General features: G+C 36.2%; 1 protein-coding gene and 1 long non-coding RNA gene across 8 annotated transcripts in view; one reads left to right on the top strand and one right to left on the bottom strand.

Annotated features, from left to right (window-relative positions):
* The window catches only part of NR3C1 (nuclear receptor subfamily 3 group C member 1), a 120845-nt gene extending 116296 nt beyond the window's left edge, over positions 1–4549 (top strand). For 6 of the 7 annotated variants that reach the window (XM_070465572.1, XM_020911515.2, XM_020911513.2 and 3 more), the window contains exon 9: positions 412–4549. In XM_070465572.1, coding sequence (XP_070321673.1) covers positions 412–564 — 153 coding nt within the window. In that variant the 3' untranslated portion in view covers positions 565–4549. The remainder of the gene's footprint in view (positions 1–411) is intronic. The other variant, XM_020911516.2, reaches the window with a different exon arrangement.
* The window catches only part of LOC110149158 (uncharacterized), a 55715-nt gene that overhangs the window by 20513 nt on the left and 11164 nt on the right, over positions 1–24038 (bottom strand). The gene's annotated exons all lie outside the window — the stretch shown is intronic.

Here is a 24038-nt window from a genome sequence, read left to right as displayed (position 1 = left end):
CCTAAGGTCAATTGTGAAATACCATTTCATCTAGTCATACGCATCTAACATCAAGATACTAATACAGAATGTAATGGTACTGTTTTTTAAAAGGTAGAATTCCCTCTTTCTGTATGAATTTATCCAGTAAGTTTGAATGTGTCCTTCATATACTACAGTACCACAATTCATCATGAAACACTTAATTCCATATAATTCTATATACTATTTAAGAAGTTCAAAATGTCTGTGGTAACTGAGTGCTCATTTTATTTAAGTAAACTTCTTTCTTACCCAGAGAATTCCAGCAGATTGGTATATTCCAAGTCAGAAATTTTAAAAAAAGGGGGGGGGGGGGAGGGCAAAAACAAGCATGAGATGTCTCTACTGCTAAGTTTTTAAGACTGATCATCACTGTATCTTCTCTTGCAGGTGGTTGAAAATCTTCTTAACTATTGCTTCCAAACATTTTTGGATAAGACTATGAGTATTGAATTCCCAGAGATGTTAGCTGAAATCATCACCAATCAGATACCAAAATATTCAAGTGGAAATATCAAAAAACTTCTGTTTCATCAAAAGTGACTGCCTTAATAAGAAAGGTTGCCTTAAAGAAAGTTGAATTTATAGCTTTTATTGTACAAACTATCAATCTGTCCTGTAGCAGTTTTTTTTTTGTTTGCTTTTGTCTGGATTTTGTTTTTGTTTTGAATACGCACTACATGTGGTTTAAAGAGGGCCAAGACTTGGCAACAGAAGCAGTTGAGCTATCACTTTTCAGTGATGGGAAAAGTAGAAAGTGAGAGTTGGTGGATCCCAGAAATTAGAGCCAATAATGTGGGTGTATAAGCTCCACTTTCAGAGAAGGATGGCACCTAAACCACCAGTGCCCGAAGTCTGTGTGATAAACTTTCTGCTCATACTTTTCACAGTTGGCTGGACAAAATTTTTTAGACTTTTTGTTGGTATATTTTCCCCTGTATAGTTAAGATAGCATTTTTTTGATTTATGCATGGAAACCTGAAACAAAGTTTACAAGTGTATATCAGAAAAGGGAAGTTGTGCCTTTTATAGCTATTACTGTCTGGTTTTAACAATTTCCTTTATATTCGGTGAACTACGCTTGCTCATTTTTTCTTACATAATTTTTGTATTCATGTTATTGTACAGCTGTTTAAGATGGGCAGCTAGTTCATAGCTTTCCTAATCGAACTCTAAACATTAATCTTCTGTGTGAAAATGGGTTGGTGCTTCTAACCTGATGGCAGTTAGCTATCAGAAGACCACAAAAATTGACTCAAATCTCCAGTTTTCTTGTCAAAAAAGCTCATATTTTGTATATATTTGCTTCAGTGGAGAATTATATAGATTGTGCAAATTAACCGTCCTAACTGGTGTAGAGCACCTAGTCCAGTGACCTGCTGGGTAAACTGTGGATTGCAAAAGACTAATTAAAAAAAAAAAAAAAAAACTACCAAGAGGCCCTGTTTGTACCTAATGCCCTACCTATCTCTGCAATGGTTAGATGGGAAGAAAGTCAGTAAACTGTCTTTCAGGACCTTTTGCTGTAGTTTATAAAACGTCCTAAAAGTTATAATGCCAGATAACCAGCTGAAACACAGTTGAGAGTTTTTAACCAGTCCAAGTAATTCCTCCCACTAAACTTTACCCCCTCCCAAAAATCTCTAATATGGCAAAAGTGGCTAGACACCCATTTTCACATTCCCACTTGTCACCAATTGGTCTTTCTTTCCTGGGGATACAGGAAAGCTCAGCTACTGATTTTTCCGATTTAGAACTGTATGTCAGACTTCCATGTTCATAAAACTATACACCCCTCACAGCCTTATGTGTGCCATAGAGTTTAATGAAAGTCATGTGAATTTCTCCTTCTCACTGTTGAGAATTATCATTTTAAACAAGATAGAAGCTGTAGTAGCCCTTTCTGTGTGCACCTTACCAACTTTCTGTAAACTCAAAACTTACATTTACTAAGCCACAAGAAATTTGATTTCTATTCAAGGTGGCCAAATTATTTGTGTAATAGAAAATGGAAAATCTAATATTAAAAATATGAAACTTCTAATATATTTTTATATTTAGTTATAGTTTCAGATATATATCATATTGGTATTCACTAATCTGGGAAGGGAAGGGCTACTGCAGCTTTACATGCAATTTATTAAAATGATTGTAAAATAGCTTGTATAGTGTAAAATAAGAATGATTTTTAGATGAGATTGTTTTATCATGACATGTTATATATTTTTTGTAGGGGTCAAAGAAATGTTGACGGATAACCTATAAGATTTATAATGTGTGCAAGCATTCATACAGGCAGCAATGGTCTCAGAAACCAAACGAGTCTGCTCTACAGGAAGAGGGAAATGAAAACTGGCCCTGTGCACCACGAAGGTTATTGAGGCTCTGTCCCGTTCAGATCAGAGAGGAAGCAATCCTCTGCCTCCCAGAATGACCACCCTTCTCATTCCAACAGTGCGTCTGTCTGCACAGGTTTAGTTTACTAAATCTCCCCTTGCGCTAAAGTGTGTTAACAGGACAGAAAGGTGGTGCTTACACATTTACAGGCACCATCACATACAGCCTCCCCAACAGTTTAACAGTTTGGCAATAATACGCATAGAGGTACCAGCAATATGTAAATAGTGCAGAATCTCATAGGCTGCCAATAATACACTAATTCCTTTCTATCCTATAAGAGTTCATTTCCTAATAAAATGAGGACATGTTTATGTTTTCTTTGAATGCTTTTTGAATGTTGTTATTTTTCAGTATTTTGGAGAAATTATTTAATAAAAATGTAATCATTTGCTTTTTGAATGCTGTCTAAAAAGGGAATACTCCTTTTGTAATTCTTTAAATTGATATCAAAGTATTTTTAAATGATTTGTAACCCAGCTGGATGTGAAATCTTTGGTGCCTAAGAAATATCACTTGAATATTATCAGTGATAGTGTTAAGTTTCAAAAAGAGCTTCTGAAAGATAAATTATTAATCATTTATAGAGTATTATCTGGTTAAAACCAGAAGGCGTACCACACATTAATTTTAGCCCCAACAACCTTGGCTCCCAAAAAATCGAGCTCAATGAATAAAGACAAGTGCACTTTGTTGTTAAACGGAAATGGACTGACATTCATGACACCATAGGAAGCTGTACATTAAATGGAAAAAGAAGCTGTGACCTTTTAGAAAATGTGGGAAAGAAGAAATTTACCTTAATTATGTGTGAGTATAATTATTAAGTGAAGAAAGCTATGGTGCTATCTGAAAGGAGCTTCATTTTCTATATATTTGGTATGTTGCCATCCCAAACTATTAAAGTGTGTAGTAATTTTAGTGACAGGTGACATGCGTAGATGAGTCACAACAAATCCTGAAAAGTATTTTTAATTACCAGTGGAAAAAGGGACACTCTGTGTTTTTAGGCCTTGCTATAGGATACAAGATAAGTGTTTTGTTTAGACACCCAATTGTCTAAAACTATGTTAGGGGAACCTAAAAGTGCACGTGCCTTTTCCTGGGGGAAAAAAAAAAACACAGCAAAAGGAAAACACATATGATTAGTGTCTATGAAGAAATCAGTATTTAGCATAGGATGAGCTGTGGATACACTTATAAAGGAAAGCCAGGCTCACTTCAGAATTGAGGAATGGAAGAATGAGCAACTCCAATTTTACATATCTACCAATAAAACCAATTATCATTAAGTCTTATCATTTTAGATCTCTGTTAAATATACTAAAACTACATCACCATGGAATGGACATTATTATTACACTTTGATCTGTCAAAAGTTAAGAACTGTGACAGCCCTCCATAAGATTTTGATCTTGGTAGATCACTGAAAGGACTGCAGCTGTATATGAATGTGTTTTTCTGTGCCTGGTTTGAGAATAAGAAGAGAAACTAAGAGCGTAAGGAGGCCATGTTAACCACTTGGAGTGGAAGTTTATAGTTTTCCAGACGATGGTCAGTCAGCCTGGTCCACCAAGGGTTAGTGACCAGGTTCTTGGGAAAGGATTAGCTTCTCTCTAGCAAATGCCTGAAAGAAGGATTTTATTTTCTGATGAAAGGCTGTATGAAAATACCCTCCTCAAATAACTTGCTTAACTACATATAGATTCAAGTGTGTCAATATTCTATTTTGTATATTAAACAAATGCTATATAATGGGGACAAATCTATATTATACTGTGTATGGCATTATTAAGAAGCTTTTTCATTATTTTTTATCACAGTAATTTTAAAATGTGTAAAAATTAAAACCAGTGACTCCTGTTTAAAAAATAAAAGTTGTAGTTTTTTATTCATGCTGAATAATAATCTGTAGTTTAAAAAAAAAGTGTCTTTTTACCTACGCAGTGAAATGTCAGACTGTAAAATCTTGTGTGGAAATGTTTAACTTTTATTTTTCATTTAAATTTGCTGTTCTGGTATTACCAAACCACACATTTGTACTGAATTGGCAGTAAATGTTAGTTAGCCATTTACAGCAATGCCAAATATGGAGAAACATCATAATAAAAAAAACAAATCTGCTTTTTCATTATATGACTCCAACATGCTTTTGTAGAACTCATGCAGTTTCCATTTTCCTGCTGCTTTTCTTCCCTCTTCTATTGAAGGTAGAGTTATCACTTCAGGGAGCTTAAGCTGCTAAAGAGGACATTTAAATGGCAATGTGGCAAGTTTACATGCTAATATGGCATAAATTCAAAATGAGCTTAACCCTGGCACCAAAGACTGTCCCATCTGTGCCTCAAATGGTCATGTGCCAACTACTGCAAAGGGTACCAAGGGAAGGAAGAACTCATTCAAGCCTTTTCTAAACCTAACAGTCTTTACCATGAAAAAGCTATTTTATGTAAACAAACTGATTAGCTCTTCAAGATTCTTACCTTACTTAAAGTCATCAATTCTTTCTCCAAAAAAGGACATAAACATTCAGTAAACACAGCAATATTGCATATTATAGACAATAAAGGCAAAAGGGATAAAATGGTAAACCAGTTATTCTATACAATTTACACAGTACTTCCAAAAGCATAATGTGTTCAATCATATCCATAAACTGGATGATCTAACAAACTTCCTGATAAATACTCTTCTCTCCACATGTGGCCTCCATCCCTAAGGAAAAGGCATTACGATTTTAAAACCAAGTCTATCTTACCTGTCATACGTGTACCAAGTAGTTGCTATGTACCCACTATATGATAAATATTGAAGTTCAAATATGAACAAGAAAATTACTATTGTTACCTTCGGTCATTTGCAAAAGTATACAAGAAGCCTCCCTTCCAAGTGTCTTACTAGTATGTATACATATTATTGCTTTACTATTCATTTCAAGTATTAGCCTTACATTTGTAGAACACTTTGACATATAGCAGTTAATCCTCACCTACCCAATAAACAAATGAAATAAAAACAAATGCTAAGGAACATAACTCCATTTCATAAAAAGGGAACAAGTTCAGAGTTTAAACACCTGATTCATAGCTGCTAACCCATTTTATTGAAATCTGAATGGAAAATCTTTGTAATGAGGCTGTTTACAATGTCAGAGAATATGGCTCTAGTCTACAAATTCCCAGGGAACTGGGGTTGCTTTTCTGTTTTTAAATTTGTGTTTTCCATTTACTGAGCACTTACTTCATGCCAGGCATCATGTTTCAACATATTATCTCATTTAAACTTAGAAACTCTATAAAGTGCTACTATAAACCTCATATAAGCTCACTGTATTTATATGAGACAACTGTGGCTTAAACAACTAACTTACCTAGGTTACAAAGCTTGGAAATGGTTAAGTAGGACTTCTTTGCTGTTTTTTGTTTGTTTTTAAATACTGGGTATCTGGTTCCAGAGTCCATGCTCTTGTTACTGAGAACTTATTAATACGAAGCTCCTAACTAGATTAAATGAGCCAATGTTGACCATTCTATGTCAAGCCTTTGACCTAATCTCATTTAACCTAATCGTTTTAAGTTAACCATATCAATTTTGACTTACACATTTAACAATGATAATTCCTTCTCTTAAAAAATGTGTTCTAGCATGTGTCCAATATCCTTTGTTTTGTCAAATATACTGTACAAGGAATCTGTCTCACTTAACATGCACAGGAAAATTAACACATTCCTTCAAGCTATATAGAGAATATAGGCTACACTCGAACAGAGGAAGAGAGTCATTTATAAATGAAAACTGATGTAAGTCAAAATTTGATTAGTTTGGCAAGTAAAATAAGAGCCTGAAATTTTGAGTGTATTTTTTCTTGGACCTTCAGCTAATTTCTATTAACTGGAAGTATATGGCTCTTAACAGTATTAGTACCTTTATAGCATTTGCTTTAGTGCAAAGAATCCAGTCTTCTTTTCTTATGTCAGGCTTCCATTGCCCAGTTAAAATGAAACCATACTTTGGTAGGGAAACATTTTTTACTTTATTTGGTCACAGACAGGCCAACATCAGAACAAAACAGTTCATACAAAACACATCAGACACCCAAAAAACTTTCCTCACTCTATCCAACCCACTTGAATAAAAGAAAGTTTATATTATTCATCTTTTATACCCTCTCCATAAATCAACAGAATAATATGTATACACAGTGTAAATAAGCCATAGCTTTTGTTACTATTAATGTGGCATTGTCTTAGAAAGTACTGTCTTTGAGTATACATGGAGTTATGCTGGAAATAAAAATCTAGATCATCCAAAACCATTAAGATTGTTTGCTAGCTTTGCAAAGAATAGAGATAAAAACAACTCTTTCCAAGTGGGTGTAACAGGAGATATAGTGTGCATAAAAACCAAACAAGGGTTCACAGAACATGAAATTATGTCATAAATACCTCTTGATCAGTTGCCTGACCCACTGTGTGGCAGGCGTGCTAGAGGAGCCAAAAAGACCAACCACTAAGCCAATACTAAAAACTTCAAGGTGATGTTCCTGCCTTCAAGGAATCAAAGATGAGAGACATGGTTCAACAATTCCACTGCTATGTATCTATTCAAAAGGAATAAAAACATGGGCATACAATGACTTGCATGCAGATACTCACAGCACCATTTTTCATAATAGACAAAAAGCAAAAAGAACTCAAATGTCCACCAACATAAATACATAACAAATAAAACACTAACAAATGAATCAACACATAAACAAAATGTGGCATAGCTATATTTCAGTTCTTATGTATAGCCATACAGTAGAAAAGAATAATTATAAGCAAAGCAGAGTAGAATACTACACAACAATAAAAGAGATAGTGGTGCATGCCATAATATGGATGAACCTCAAGCAAAAGAATTCAAAGAGACCACAAATTACTTGATTTCATGTATATGAGATGTCCAGAAAAGGCAAAGCTATAGCCAGAAGGCAGGTCAATGGTTTCCTATGACTGGGGGTGGCATCAGGGCTCAAGTGAAAATAGTATGAGGGAACTTTATGGGAAGATGGAAATGTTTTAAAATTGGATTATAATGATGGCCTCACAACTCAGCAATTTTAATAAAAATCATTAACATTTAAAGTGAGTAAGTTTTATGGTATGTCAGTTATATATATATATGTGTATATATGTATATGTATGTATGTATGTATATATATACATACATACACACACACACACACACACACACACACATTACATCTAAGTGGATGTAAGCAAATGTGTTAAGTGAACTTTCATTCACTGTATCAGCACCTGGTACAAAGTACTTTGAATACAAAAGGCAGGTGCAGCTGATTTTCAGGAAAGCCTATAAGAAGGTGTCTTCCTTGCATGATACTATACACAGACAACCCTAAAGATAACTATTAGAAAATTACTAGAGCTAATCAGTGAATTTAGCAAAGTCGCACAATACAAAATCAATACACAGAAATCATTTGTATTCCTATAAACTAACAATGAAAAATCAAAAGTTAAGGAATCAATCCCATTCACCATTGCAATAAAAAAGAATAAAATATCTATGAATAAATCTACCTAAGAAGACAAAAGAGCTATATACAGAAAACTGTAAGATACTGATGAAAGAATTCAAAGATGACAAACAGATGGAGAGATATTGCATGTTCCTGGGTTGGAAGAATCAATATTATGAAAATGACTATATGACCAAATGCAATCTACAGATTCAGTGTGATCCCTAGCAAATTACCAATAGCATTTTTCAACAAAACTAGAACAAAAAGTTTCATAACTCACATGGAGTAACGAAAGACCCTGAATACCCAAAGCAATCTTGAGAAAGAACGGAGCTGGAGGAATCAACTTTCCTGACGTGAGGCTATACTACAAAGCTACAGTCATCAAGACAGCATGGTACTAGCATAGCAACAGAAATACAGACCAGTGGAACCAGACAGAAAGCCCAGAGATAAATCCACATACCTATGGTAACTTATTTTTGACAAAGGAGACAAGAATACACATTGGGGCAAAGATAGCCTCTCCAATAAGTAGTGCTGGTAAAACTGGACAGTTACTTGTAAAAGAACGGAATTAGAACCTTTCCTAACACCAGACACAAAGATAAACTCAAAATGAATTAAAACCTAAATGTAAGACCAGAAGCTATAAAATTCTTAGATGAAAACATAAGCAGAACACACTCTGACATAAATAACAGCAAGATCCTCTATGACCCACTTCCTAGAGTAATGGAAGTAAAAACAAACAAATGGGACCTAATTAAATGTAAAAACTTCTGCACAGCAAAGGAAACTACAAACAAAGTGAAAAGACAATTCTCAGAACGGGAGAAAATTATAGCAAATGAAACAATGACAAAGGATTAATTTCCAAAATATTACCAGCAACTCATCCAAATCAATACCAGAAAAACAAGCCAATCAAAAAGTGAGAAAAAGACCTAAATGGACATTTTTCCAAAGACGACATACGGATGGCTGATAAACACATGAAAAGATGTTCAACATCACTCATATTAGAAAAATGCAAATCAAAACTATAAGATATCACCTCACACAGTTAGCCAGACTCCTCAAGAAAAAAAGAGAGACAACTCAAATCAATAAAATTAGAAGTGAAAATGCAGAAATTACAAAAGGCAACACAGAAATTCAAATGGGCATAAGAGACTACTATGAGCAACTATATGTCAATATAATGGAAAACCTGGAAGAAATGGACAAATTCTTAGAGAACTATAAGTTTTCAAAACTGAACCAAGAAGAAAGAGAAAATTTGAACAGGTCAATTGACAAGCATAGAAATCTAAGCTATAATCAAAAATCTTACAATAAACAAAAGCCCAGGATCAGATGACAAATTCTACCAAAATTTTAAAGAACAGCTAACACCTATCCTACTCAAACTCCTCCAGAAAATTTCAAAGGAACAAAAACTCCCAAACTCATTCTACAAAAGCCACTATCACCCAGATACCAAAACCAGACAAAGATTCCACAAAAAAAAGAAAATTACAGGCCAATATCACTGACCAACATAGATGCAAAAATCCTCAACAAAATTCAAGGAAACAGAATCCAACAATATATTAAAAATATCATACATCATGATCAAGTGGGCTATATTCCAGCAATGAAAGGATTCTTCAATATTCATAAATCAATGTGATACACCATATTAACAAAGTGAGAGATAAAAACCATATGATTATTTCAACAGATGCAGAGAAAGCCTTTAACAAAACTCAATACCCATTTATGATAAAAACTCTCCAGAAAGTAGGCACAGAAGGAACATACCTAAACATAATAAAAGTCATATACAACAAACCCTCATCAAACATTATTCTCAGTGGCAAAAAATTGAAAGCATTTCCCCTGAAATCAGGAATAAGATAAGGGTGCCCACCTTCACCACTACTACTCAGAAGTTTTGGAAGTCCTAGCCACAGCAATCAGAGAAGAAAAAGAAATAAAAGGAATACAGATTGGAAAAGAAGTAGCAAAACTCTGTCTGCAGATGACATGATCCTCTATATATACAGAAAACCCTAAAGATGCCACCAGAAAATTACTAGATCTAATCAATGAATATTGGAACTAATCAGTAAAGTCACAGGATATAAAATTAATGCACATATATACACTGCATGACTATACACTAACAATGAAAAATCAGAGAAATTAAGGAAACAATGCCATTCACCATTGCAACAAAAAGAATAAAGTTCTTAGGAATAAATTTACCTAAAGAAACAAAAGATCTGTATACAGAAAACTATAACACACTGATGAAAGAAATTAAAGGTGACACAAATAGATGGAGAAATATACCATGTTCTTGGATTGGAAGAATCAATAGAGTAAAAATGAGTATACTGCCCCAAAGCAATCTACAGATTCAATGTAATCCCTAGCTACCAAAGGTATTTTTCACAGACCTTGAACTCATAATTTCACAACTTGTATGGAAACACAAAAGACCCTGAAAAGCCAAAGAAATCCTGAGAAAGAAGAATGAAACTGGAAGAATAAGCCTTCTTGACTTCAGACTACACTACAAAGCCACAGTCATCAAGACAGTATGGTACTGGCACAAAGACAGAAATATAGATCAATGGAACGAAATAGAAAGTCCAGAGATAAATCCATGCACCTATGGACACTATGTTTGACAAAGAAGGCAAAAATATACAATGGAGAAAAGACAGTCTTTTCAATTAGTGGTGCTGGGAAAACTTGTAAACCAAGTGTAAAAGAATGAAAACTAGAACACTTTCTAACACCATAAACAAAAATAAACTCAAAGTAGATTAAAGACCTAAATGTGAGGTCAGAAGCTATAAAACTCTTAGAGGAAAACATAGGTAAAACACTCTGACATAAATCACAGCAAGATCCTTGATGACCCACCTCCCACAGTAAAGGAAATAAAAACAAAAATAAACAAATGGGACCTAATTAAACATAAAGGCTTTTGAGCAATGAAGGAAACTATAAACAAGGTGAAAAGACAGCCCTCAGAATGGGAGAAAATAGTAGCAAATCAAACAACTAACAAAGAATTAATCTCCAAAATATACAAGCAGTTCATGCACCAGAAAAACAAACCAAATCAAAAAATGGGAAAAAGATCTAAACAGACATTTCTCCAAAGACGACATACAGATGGCTAATAAACACCATAAAAAGATGCTCAATGTCACTCATTATTAGAGAAACGCAAATAAAGATCACAATGAGGTATCATTCCACACTGGTCAGAATGGCCATCATAAAAAAGTCTAGAAACAATAAATGCTGGAGAAGGTGTGCAGAAATAGAAATCCTTTTACACTGTTGGTGAAAATGCAAACTGGTACAGCTGCTATGGAGAACAGTGTGGAGAATCCTTAAAATATTGGGAATAGAACTACCATATGACCCAGCAATCTCACTGCTGGGTATATACCCCAAGGAAAACAGAACTGAAAGAGACACATGAACCACTATGTTCACTGCAGCACTATTTACAATAGCTAGGACATGGAAGCAACCTAGATGTCCATCAGCAGATGGACAGAAAAGCAAGGTGTGGTACATATACACAAGAGAATATTACTCAGCTATAAAAAGGAACACATCTGAGTCAGTTCAAATGAGGTAGATAAAACTGGAGCCTAACATACAGAGTGAAGTAAGTCAGAAAGAGAAAGACAAATGTTGTATATTAATGCATATATATGGAATTTATAAAGATGGTATTGATGATTCTAATGCAGGGCAGCAAAGGAGACACATATGTAAACAACAGACTTCTGAGCTCAGTGGGAGAAGGTGAGGGATTTGAGAGAACAGCACTGAAACATGTACATTACTGTATGTAAAAGAGATGATCAGTGTGAGCTTGAGGCATGAAGCAGGGCACCCAAAGGAAAACCTAGAGGGATAGAGTGGGTCAGGAGGTGGGAGGGGTTCAGGATGGCAGGGGACAGGGGTGCGGTGGGGAAACACATGTATACCTGTGGCCAACGAATGTTGATGTATGGCAAAACCATCACAATATTGTAAAGTAATTATCCTCCAAGTAAAACAAACTAATTTAAAAAACAAAACAAAGATAGCCAATAGGAATTTGCTATATGACTCAGGGAACCCAAACCAGGGCTCTGTAAAAACCTAGAGAGGTGGAATGGGAAGAGAGGTTCAAGAGGGAGGGGACATATGTACACCTATGGCTGATTCATGTTGATGTTTGGCAGAAACCAACACAATACTGTAAAGCAATTATCCTTCAATTAAAAAGAAATAATTTTTTTTCAAAAAGGAGTTTTGCCTTGTGTTGGGTGCTAAAGGAAGAGCTGAAGCGCAACACATAGGTTGACTCATTTAATATTAACAGATTTCTCCCCCAATATTTAATTAGTTCCATGTTGTACTCACCCTGAGGTAGCAACCATGCACAAACTGACTACCAAACTAACAGGTGGGGAAAAGGTGCTCATTTTAAATATATATATAAAAGAATGCATGGCACAAATATTGAAGTGTTCGTAAGTGTTGAGATCTTAGTAGTTACAACTTCATAATGAGGCAAATCTGGGTTTAAGTTTTACTTTTGTCCTTCACTAACTTTGTGAAGTCTTGGGAAAAGTTCTATAGCTACTTTAAACCTGTTTCTATATCTGAAAAATGGAAAGAACACCAGCATCTTAAGGGATTAAGAGAATTAAATGAAATACAACATATTTAAGCTGCTTTAGCTCAGTTCCGACCATACACCAAGTACTCAAGAAATGTTAGGTATCAAAGAAATCTAAGAGGAAAATCTGAGAAGTCTGAGGAAAATCTAAGAAAATCCAAGAGAAAAGGGGAATTTTACTTTTAATGCTATCCCCCAAAAACATACAGAAAAAAATCAAGGTGAATCAAATTAAGAGTGATGTGATGAACACAAGAACTGCATATAAATTTCCAACCTCACATATTCTAATTAATAAAAGTCAAGCTCTTCTATCACTGGCCTACATTTTCATTTTCCTATACATTCCCAACTATCAGACCCCAGCAAGGGTCACTCAGAGGCACTCAACATTCTTACAGAAAGAGCCTTCAATTTCCAATCAGTATCTCAAAGCATGAGAAGAACAGTGCCAAGGCAGTAAGATCAAAAGAGAAGTGGGAAGTTATAGGTCTTATCTAAGTTTACTGTGCAGACTTTTTTCCTGGTCAATAAGAAGTCTGACAAAGAGGACCAGCCTGTTTACCTCACCTGGACAATTTCTCAGGGCTAGCACTGTAATGATGAATATAAATATGAATTAAATTCATTAAATGTCATTAATGAGCAGGAGGACAATTTGAGCCAAAAATCAAAATTGTAAACTTTTATATAGTCAACAGAGATGAAAACAGGTCCACACAAAAACTTATACACAAATATTCAAAGGACTATTGTTTATAATGCCCCCCAAAGTGGAAACAATCTAAATGTCCATCAACTGATGAATGAATAAATAACATGCAATATATTTGTACAATGAAATATTATTTTTGCAATGAAAAGAAATGAAATACTGATACATATGTTTTTTGGATGAAGTTCACAAATACCATGCTACGTAAAAGAAGTTAGTCATAAAAGATCACATTTTATAAATTCACTTACATTAAATGTCCAGAATAAACAAATCTATAGAGATAAAAAGTAGATTTGAGATTTCCAGGGGCTGAGGGAGGAGGAGGGGATATTGAAAAGTGACTGCTTATTGGGTGCTGCATGTGTGATAAGTCACTTCAGTTGGATCTGACTGTTTACGACCCTATGGACTATAGCCCACCAGGCTCCTCTGGCCTTGGGATTCTCCACACAAGAATACTGGAGTGGGCTTCTGGGTCAAGATGGCAGAGTAAAGGACATGTGCACATCTCCTCGCAAGAGTACCAAAATCACAACTAGCTACTGAACAACCATCAACAGGAGGGTGCTGGAACCTACTAAAATAAGATACTCCACATTCAAAGTCAAAGAAGAAGCCTCAGCAAGACAACAGGAGGGGCACAATCATGATGAAATCAAATCCCATACCTTCCAGGTGAGTGATCCACAAACCAGAGAACAATAATACCAAAGAAGTTCTCCCACTGTTGTGAAGGTTATGAACCCCATGTCAGGCTTCCCAGCTTGGGGATATGACAAAGGGACTGGGAATCCCTGGGGAATCTGACCTTGAAGGCCAGTGGGATTTGATTACAAGACCTCCACAGGCCTGGGGGAAACAGACTCCAGTCTTGGAGGGCACAAACAAAACCTTGCACACACCAAGACTCAGAGGAAAGCAGAGAACCCACAGGAGACTGAACCAAATCTACCTGCTAGTGTTGGAAGGTCTCCTGTGGAGGCATGGGTTGGCAGGGGCTCACCACAGGGACAGAGGCACTGGTAGCAGCAGCCTGGGAAGGTCCCCCTTGCCATAAACCCTCTTGGAGGACTGCCTTGGGGCAAAACACTACCGAAGATGGAACGTGAAGAACTGAAGTGAAGTGAAAGTTGCTCAGTAATGTCCGACCCTTTGCGACCCCATGGACTATACAATCCATGGAATTCTCTAGGCTAGAATACTGAAGTGGGTAGCCTTTCTCTTCTCCAGGGGATCTTTCCAACCCAGGGATTGAATACAGGTCTCCCACACTGCAGGTGGATTCTTAACCAGCTGAACTACAAGAGAAGTCCAAAAATACTGGAGTGGGTAGCCTATCCCTTCTCCAGTGGATTTTCCCGACCCAGGAATTGAAACAGGATCTCCTGCATTGCAGGCAGATTCTTTACCAACTGAGCTATCAGGGAAGCCCATAATATATAAGGAGAGTGAAGCCCATCAGCAGAAAATTGGATTAAAGCTTTCCTGAGCAAGACCCTGCCCACCAGAGCAAGACCTAGTTTTTCCCACTACCAGTCTCTCCCATCAGGAAACTTACACAAGCCTTTTAGCCTCCTCCATCAGAAGGCAGACAGAAGAAGCAAGACGAACCACAGTCCCACAGCAACTAAAACAAAAACCGCATTACAGAAAGTTAACCAGCATGAAAAAGCACAAAGCTGTGCCCCAGATGAAGGGACAAGAAAAAAACCCAGAAAAACAACTAAATAAAGTGTAGATAGGCAGTCTTCCAGAAAAAGAATTCAGAATAATAATAATGAAGATGATTCAGGACCTGAAAAAATAATGGAGGCAAAGATTGAAAAGATGCAAGAAATGTTTGCCAAAGACCTAGAAGAACTAAAGAACAGAGAAAAATAATACACTAGAAGGAATCAATAGTGGAATAACTGAGGCAGAAGCATGGATAAATGACCTGGATGACAGAATGATGGAAATCACTGCTGCAGAACAGAATATAGAAAAAAGAATGAAAAGAAATGAAGACAGCCTAAGAGACCTCCTGGGACAACATTAAACACACCAGCATTCGCATTATAGGAGTCCCAGAAGAAGACAGAAAGGACCTGAGAAAATATTTGAAGACACAATAGCTATAACTTCCCTAACATAGGAAAGGAAATAGTCAACCACGTCCACGAAGCACAGAGTCTCAGGACAGACCCAAGGAGGAACACACCAAAACACATAGTCATCCAACTGACAAAAATTACATATAGAGATAAAATATTAAAAAAGAACAAGAGAAAAACAACAATAACATACAAGGGAACTCCCATCCGGCTATCAGCTGATTTCTCAACAGAAACTCTATAAGCCAGAAGGGAATGGCATGATATATTTAGAATGATGAAAAGGGAAAACCTACAACCAACAATACTCTACCAAGCCAGACTCTCTCCTTCAGATTTAATGGAGGAATCAAAAGCTTTCCAGACAAGCAAAAGTTAAGAGAATTCAGCACCACCAAACCAGCTTTACAACAAATGCTAAAGGAAATTCTCTAAGCAGGAAACAGAGAAGGAAAAGACCTACCTGCAGAAAATGAACCCTAAACAATTAAGAAAACAGTAATAGGATCATACATATCAATAATCACCTTAAATGCAACTGGATTAAATGCACCAACCAAAAGACATACACTACCTGAGCAGATGAAAACATGTGCATACACGCACTTCCACTTACCACATCACTCTGCTTGACCCCACAATTTGCATGTAATTATTCTATATTATGAGGTTCATCATGGTCCCATTACAGCTTGCAACTGTAATTATCTTTTATTTTTTATCTGGCTATTGATTGTGAAAACTGATAAACATCTTTCACTATTGTGATTATGTAACTAGTACTCACTTAATACCAGTACATCATGTTTGGTCAACAGAAAAATAACATAATTCTATTATCACCAAAACTACCATTTAATAGAAAAACTTGTAATCACTTTTTAAAATCCAGATACATATCAGACTTATCTTGTAATTTTTTGAAAACTACAAATGCCCATGTATTGCTTTTTCTCACCAGAGCTCCAGATATGTTTCTAATGAGTAGCCATGTTTAAAACCATGGTTCAGTTTAAAGCCAACTGAACTATATGAGGATCTTTCATATTTTTCTACTTTGTTTCACTTTTTCTGTTTCATATTCAGTGCTCCCATTTCATGTAGTTTATATTTTCCAATTTCTCCATCTCTTTTTTTTATGTTCTTTCTCAAGCCTTTATCCAACAGAATACAAAAGCTCTTGTATACTAATATAAATACTCTGTATAATATATTTTTATAAAACCTATGAATTTTTGCCTAAAAAATTTATGATATTTTGATTCCACTTATTTGACTTAGTATGAATAGAATGCTAGATTTCTAATCTAAAAAAACAGATATGAAACAAGCAACAAAGGTTTACTGTATAGCACAGGGAAATATAGTCAATACCTTGTAATAACATATAATGGAAAATAATTTCAAAAATAATATATGTGTACATGTATAACAGAATCAGGCTTCCCTGGTAGCTCAGCTGATAAAGAATCCATCTGCAATGCAGGAGACCATGATTCAATTCCTGGGCTGGGAAGATCTCCTGGAGAAGGGAAAGGCTACCTACTCAGTATTCTTGGGCTTCCCTGGTGGTGCAGACGATAAAAATCACACACAAAAAAAGAATTCTACTTTTTGAAATTTAGTAATGTTTATCTTATTTCCAGTTTTTCTAAATGTCATATGGACATCTAATAACAATGTGTGAGATACAAAATTTGAAATATATTTATGTAGAATATGAGATTAATATAAATATAAAATAGAAATCTACTATAGTTAATTTACCAACATCACTCAAGAAGCTCCTATTCTTATTTTTTCTGCATTTTATAAAATATTCTCAGAGAAATGTTAACATGCCTCACTATTATATATTTTTTTCTTTTCCCTTAGATTTCTTCTGCTTTTTGCTTCATATATCTTTGTTTCTTTGTTGTTAGAGGTGTCTAACCATTTATGATGTCTATCTTCTTTGTGAAGTATACCTTTTATCATTAAAAATATTCATCTTTGATTCATTTAAAAATAATAAGTAAAAAGAATACTGGAGTGGGTTGCCATTCCTTCTCCAGGGGATCATCCCAATCCAGAGATTGAACCCATATCTCTTATGTCTCCTGCACTGACACATGGGTTTCTTTACCACTAGCATCATCTTAGAAACCCTTAGTGGGTACCAAGATTCTTTTAAAGGTAACAAAAATGTTCTAAAATAAAACTGTCTTCATGATTGTACAACTGTGAGTATACAAAAGGTATCTGAGTTGTACATTTTAAATGGGTACATTTTTTGCTATCCAAATTACAGCTCAAAAAAGATGCTTTAAAAAACAGGAAAGAAACATAACCTTATTAGTCCTATCGTTGTTGTTGTTCAGTTGCTAAGTTGTGTTAAACTCTTTTGCAACTTCATGGACAGTAGTCCACCAGGCTCTTCTGTCCATGGGATTTCCAAGGCAAGAATACTGGAGTGTGTTGCCACTTCCTTCTCCAAGGGCTCATTCTGACCCAGAGATCAAACCCATGTCTCCTGCACTGCAGGTTGATTCTTACCACTGAGCCACATGGGAAGCCCCAAATTAGCCCTCTATCTATTAGTTAAGTTGAATTTGTAGTTAAAAACCTTTCCATAAAGAAAACTTCAGGCCCCAGATGGTTTCACTGGTGATTTCACCCAAACACTTCAGAGAGAAATAATACCAATTCTACAGAAACTCTTCCAAACAAAAAACTGCACAGGAGGGAATATTACTCAATCCATTCTAAGAGACCAGCATTATGCTGGTCTAGATATCAAAATTAGACAAAAACTACAAGAAAGGAAAACTACAGACTAATATCCCTAATGAACATAATGGGAAAACTCTACACATAACTTTGGCAAACAGTATTTAACAACTTATTACAAGGATGACACATCATGACCAAAGGGTTACCTCGAGAACAAGGGTTGGATCCACATTTCAAAATCAATCAATGCAATTCACAACAGTGAAAAAATGAAAACTCCATATGATTACCCAAACAGATACAAAGCATTTGACAAAACCCAACATACAATTCTAATTTAAAATAAACAACCTCTTAGCAAACTAGGAATAGAAGGGAATTTCCTCAGTTTTATAAAAGGTATTTACCAAACACCACCTCCTTCAAGCATCATACTTAAGGGGAAACTACTAAATACTTTCCTCCTAATTTCAGTAAGAAAACAACCAAACAGGAATGTACCCTCTTACCACTTCCATTAATACTATACTGCAGGCCCTAGCCAATGCAATCAGGCATGAAGGAAATAAAATGTAATTAGATTAGATGGAATGAGTAAAACTGTTTTAACACATAGACAACATCTATGCAGAAATTCTATGGAATCTATAGAAAACCTACTAGACTTCAAAAAGTTAAACACAGAATTACCACATGATCCTGCAATTCCACTTCTAAGCATATAACCAAAAGAACTGAAAAGGGGTACTCAAGTAAATACATTTACACATGTTCATAATAGCACAATCCACCACAGCCAAAAAAATGGAAATACTCCACCTGTTCATCAATGAGTGTGCAGATGAATCACTTGTAGTATATATAAACAACAAAATACTATTTGGCCATAAAAAGAAATGAAGTATGAATTCATGCTATAATGTGGATGAACCTCCAAAACATTATGCTAAGTGAAAAAAGCCAGGCACAAAATGTGGTATTTTACATAATTTCATTCACATGAAATATCTAGGACAGAAAAATCTACAGATACAGAAGGAAGATGGTTGGTTGAGAGGGTCTGGGGGAAGGGGAAAATGGGGAGAAATCATTAATGAGTAAGGGTTTTGCTGTGGTTTTACAGAAATATTTTTAAACTAGACCTGGATGGTGGTTCCACAACACTGAGAATATAATAAATGCCACTGAATTATTTAAGTGGTAAACTTTATGTTTTATTAATTTCATGTCAATGAATTACTATTTTGGAAAAATCTACTGGAAATAATACAGTTTAGGAATGTTGCAGGATACAACAGGGGTCAGCAAAATATGATTCATAGCCAAACTCAACCCATTTCCTATTTTTGCTAAAAAAAAAAAAAAGTTTCTGACACACAGACATGCATTTATGTGCTATCTATGCTGCTTTCATACTGTAAAGGCAGAGTTGAGTAGTTGTAAAAGAAATATATGGCCTACAATGTGTACAATATTGGCCCTTACAACATCCAGCCCTTAACAACAACAAAAAAACTTGCCGACACCCAGGATACCAGATCAATATTTAACAATTAACTGTATTTCTGTGCACCAGTAACAAACAATTAAAAGTTGATTTTTTTCACAGAACTAGAACAAATAATTTCACAATTTGTATGGAAATACAAAAAACCTCGAATAGCCAAAGTAATCTTGAGAAAGAAGAATGGAACTGGAGGAATCAACCTGCCTGTCTTCAGACTATACTACAAAGCCACAGTCATCAAGACAGTATGGTACTGGCACAAAAACAAAAATACAGATCAATGGAACAGAATAGAAAGAGCAGAGATAAATCCACGAACCTATGGTCACCTTATCTTCGACAAAGGAGGCAAGGACATACAATGGAAAAAAGACAACCTCTTTAACAAGTGGTGCTGGGAAAACTGGTCAACCACTTGGAAAAGAATGAAACTAGAACACTTTCTAACACCATACACAAAAATAAACTCAAAATGGATTAAAGATCTAAATGTAAGACCAGAAACTATAAAACTACTAGAGGAGAACATGGGCAAAACACTCTCCAACATGAATCACAGCAGGATCCTCTATGACTCCACCTCCCAGACTATTGGAAATAAAAGCAAAAATAAACAAATGGGACCTAATGAAACTTAAAAGCTTTTGCACAACAAAGGAAACTATAAGCAAGGTGAAAAGACAGTCCTCAGATTGGGAGAAAATAATAGCAAATGAAGCAACAGACAAAGGATTAATCTCAAAAATATACAAGTAGCTCCTGAAGCTCAATTTCAGAAAAATAAATGACCCAATCAAAAAATGGGCCAAAGAACTAGACATTTCTCCAAGGAAGACATACAGATGGCTGACAAACACATGAACAGATGCTCAACATCACTCATTATCAGAGAAATGCAAATCAAAACCACAATGAGGTACCATTACACGCCAGTCAGGATGGCTGCTATCCAAAAGTCTACAAGCAATAAATGCTGGAGAGATTGTGGAGAAAAGGGAACCCTCATACACTGTTGGTGGGAATGCAAACTAGTACAGCCACTATGGAGAACAGTGTGGAGATTTCTTAAAAAACTGGAAATAGAACTGCCATGTGACCCAGCAATACCACTTCTGGGCATACACACTGAGGAAACCAGATCTGAGACACGTGCACCCCAATGTTCATCGCAACACTGTTTATAATAGCCAGGACATGGAAGCAACCTAGATGCCCATCAGCAGATGAATGGATAAGGAAGCTGTGGTACATATACACCATGGAATATTACTCGGCCATTAAAAAGAATTCATTTGAATCAGTTCTAATGAGATGGATGAAACTGGAGCCCATTATACAGAGTGAAGTAAGCCAGAAAGATAAAGAACATTACAGCACACTAACACATATATATGGAATTTAGAAAGATGGTAATGATAACCCTATATGCAAAACAGAAAAAGAGACACAGATGTATAGAACAGACTTTTGGACTCTGTGGGAGAAGGCGAGGGTGGGATGTTTCGAGAGAACAGCATGAATATTATCTATAGTGAAACAGATCACCAGCCCAGGTGGGATGCATGAGACAAGTGCTCGGGCCTAGTGCACTGGGAAGACCCAGAGGAATCAGGTGGAGAAGGATGTGGGAGGGGGGATTGGGATGGGGAATACATGTAACTCCATGACTGATTCATGTCAATGTATGACAAAACCCACTGCAATGTTGTGAAGTAATTAGCCTCCAACTAATAAAAATAAATGGAAAAATAAAAAAATTTTTTAATTAAAAAAATAAAAAATAAAATAAAAATACCATTTGTAATTCCTTCAAACAATATGAAATAGAAATAATCCTGACAAAAATATGTGACAAACCTATAAACTGAAAGCTACAAAATGCAAGTTTGGCCTTGGAGTACAAAATGAAGCAGGGTAAAGGCTAACACAGTTTTGCCAAGAGAATGCACTGGCCATAGCAAACACCCTCTTTCAACAGCACAAAGGAAGACTATACACATGGACATCGCCAAATGGTTAATACCAAAATCAGATTGATTATATTCTTTGTAGACAAAGATGGAGAAGCTCTAAACAGTCAGCAAAAACAAGACTGGGAGCTGACTGTGGCTCAGATCATGAACTCATTATCGTCAAATTCAGACTTAAATTGAAGAAAGTTGGGAAAACCACTAGACCATTCAGGTATGACCTAAATCAAATCCCTTATGACTATACAGTGGAAGTGAGAAATAGATTTAAGGGACTAGATCTGATAGACAGAGTGCCTGATGAACTACAGACAGAGGTTCGTGACATTGTACAGGAAACAGGAATCGAGACCATCCCCAAGAAAAAGAAATGCAAAAAAGCAAAATGGCTGTCTGAGGAGGCCTTACAAATAACTGTGAAAAGAGAAGAGAAAAGCAAAGGAGAAAAGGAAAGATATACCCATTTGAATGCAGAGTTCCAAAGAATAGCAAGGAGAGATAAGAAAGCCTTCCTCAGTGATCAGTGCAAAGAAATAGAGGAAAACAAAAGAATGGGAAAGACTAGAGATCTCTTCAAGAAAATTAGAGATACCAAGGGAACATTTCATGCAAAGATGGGCTCAAAAAAGGACAGAAATGGTATGGAGTTAACAGAAGCAGAAGATATTAAGAGGTGGCAAGAATACACAGAACTGTACAAAAAAGATCTTCAGGACCCAGATAATCATGATGGTGTGATCACTCACACTTACCTAGAGCCAGACATCCTGGAATGTGAAGTCAAGTGGCCCTTAGGAAGCATCACTACGAACAAAGCTAGTGGATGTGATGGAATTCCAGTTGAGCTATTTCAAATCCTAAAAGATGATACTGTGAAAGTGCTGCACTCGATATGCCAGCAAACTTGGAAAACTCAGCAGTGACCACAGGACTGGAAAAGGTCAGTTTTCATTCCAATCCCAAAGAAGGGCAATGCCAAAAAATGCTCAAACTACTGCACAATTGCACTCAACTCACATGCTAGTAATGTTCAAAATTCTCCATGCCAGGCTTCAGCAATACGTGAACCATGAACTTCTAGATGTTCAAGCTGGTTTTAGAAAAGGCAGACGAACCAGAGAACAAATTGCCAACATCTGCTGGATCATCAAAAAAGCAAGAGACTTTCAGAAAAAATGTCTATTTCTGTTTTATTGACTATGCCAAAGCCTTTTACTGTGTGGATCACAATAAACTGTGGAAATTCTTCAGGAGATGGGAATACCAGACCACCTGACCTGCCTCTTGAGAAACCTGTAGGCAGGTCAGGAAGCAACAGTTAGAACTGGACATGGAACAGACTGGTTCCAAATAGGAAAAGGAGTATGTCAAGGCTGTATACTGTCACCCTGCTTATTTAATTTATATGCAGAGTACATTATGAGAAATGCTGGGCTGTAGGAAGCACAAGGTGGAATCAAGATTGCCAGGAGAAATATCAATAACCTCAGATATGCAGATGACACCACCCTTATAGCAGGAAGTGAAGAAGAACTAAAGAGCCTCCTGATGAAAATGAAAGAGGAGAGTGAAAAAGTTTGCTTAAAGCTCAACATTCAGAAAACTAAGATCATGGCATCTGGTCCCATCACTTTATGGCAAATAGATGGGGAAACAAGGGAAACAGTGAGAGACTTTCTTTTTCTGGGCTCCAAAATCATTGCAGATGGTGATTGCAGCCATGAAATTAAAAGACGCTTACTCCTTGGAAGGAAAGTTATGACCAACCTAGACAGCATATTAAAAAGCAGAGACATTACTTTGTCAACAAAGGCCCATCTGGTCAAGGCTATGGTTTTTCCAGTGGTCATGTATGGATGTGAGAGTTGGACTATAAAGAAAACTGAGCCGAAGGATTGATGCTTTTGAACTGTGATGTTGGAGAAGACTCTTGAGAGTCCCTTGGACTGCAAGGAGATCCAATCAGTCCATCCTAAAGGAGATCAGTCCTGGGTGTTCATTGGAAGGACTGATGTTGAAGTTGAAACTCCAATACTTTGGCCACCTGATGCAAAGAGCCAACTCATTGGAAAAGACCCTGATTTCCTGGAAAGATTGAGGGCAGGAGGAGAAGGGGACGACAGAGGATGAGATGGTTGGATGGCATCATCGACTCAATGGACATGGGTTTGGGTAGACACCGGCAGTTGGTGATGGATAGGGAGGCCTGGTGTGTTGCGATTCATTGGGTCGCAGAGTCGGACATGACTGAGTGACTGAACTGAACTAAAGGACATTCGAGCAATCTAAGAGTCATGGATAAAGAACATGGGGTATATTTATTTAACGGAACATTGATTAGTCAGAAAAAGGAACGAAATAGTGTCATTTTGATTCCTTTTATTTCTCTTTCTTCTCTGATTG

Source organism: Odocoileus virginianus, chromosome 3 (genome assembly GCF_023699985.2).
Source record: "Odocoileus virginianus isolate 20LAN1187 ecotype Illinois chromosome 3, Ovbor_1.2, whole genome shotgun sequence".
In the NCBI taxonomy this organism is placed as follows: Eukaryota; Metazoa; Chordata; class Mammalia; order Artiodactyla; family Cervidae; genus Odocoileus; species Odocoileus virginianus.
The sequence above is the reverse complement of the archived record's forward strand: the minus strand, read 5'-3'. Positions and strand labels throughout refer to the sequence as shown.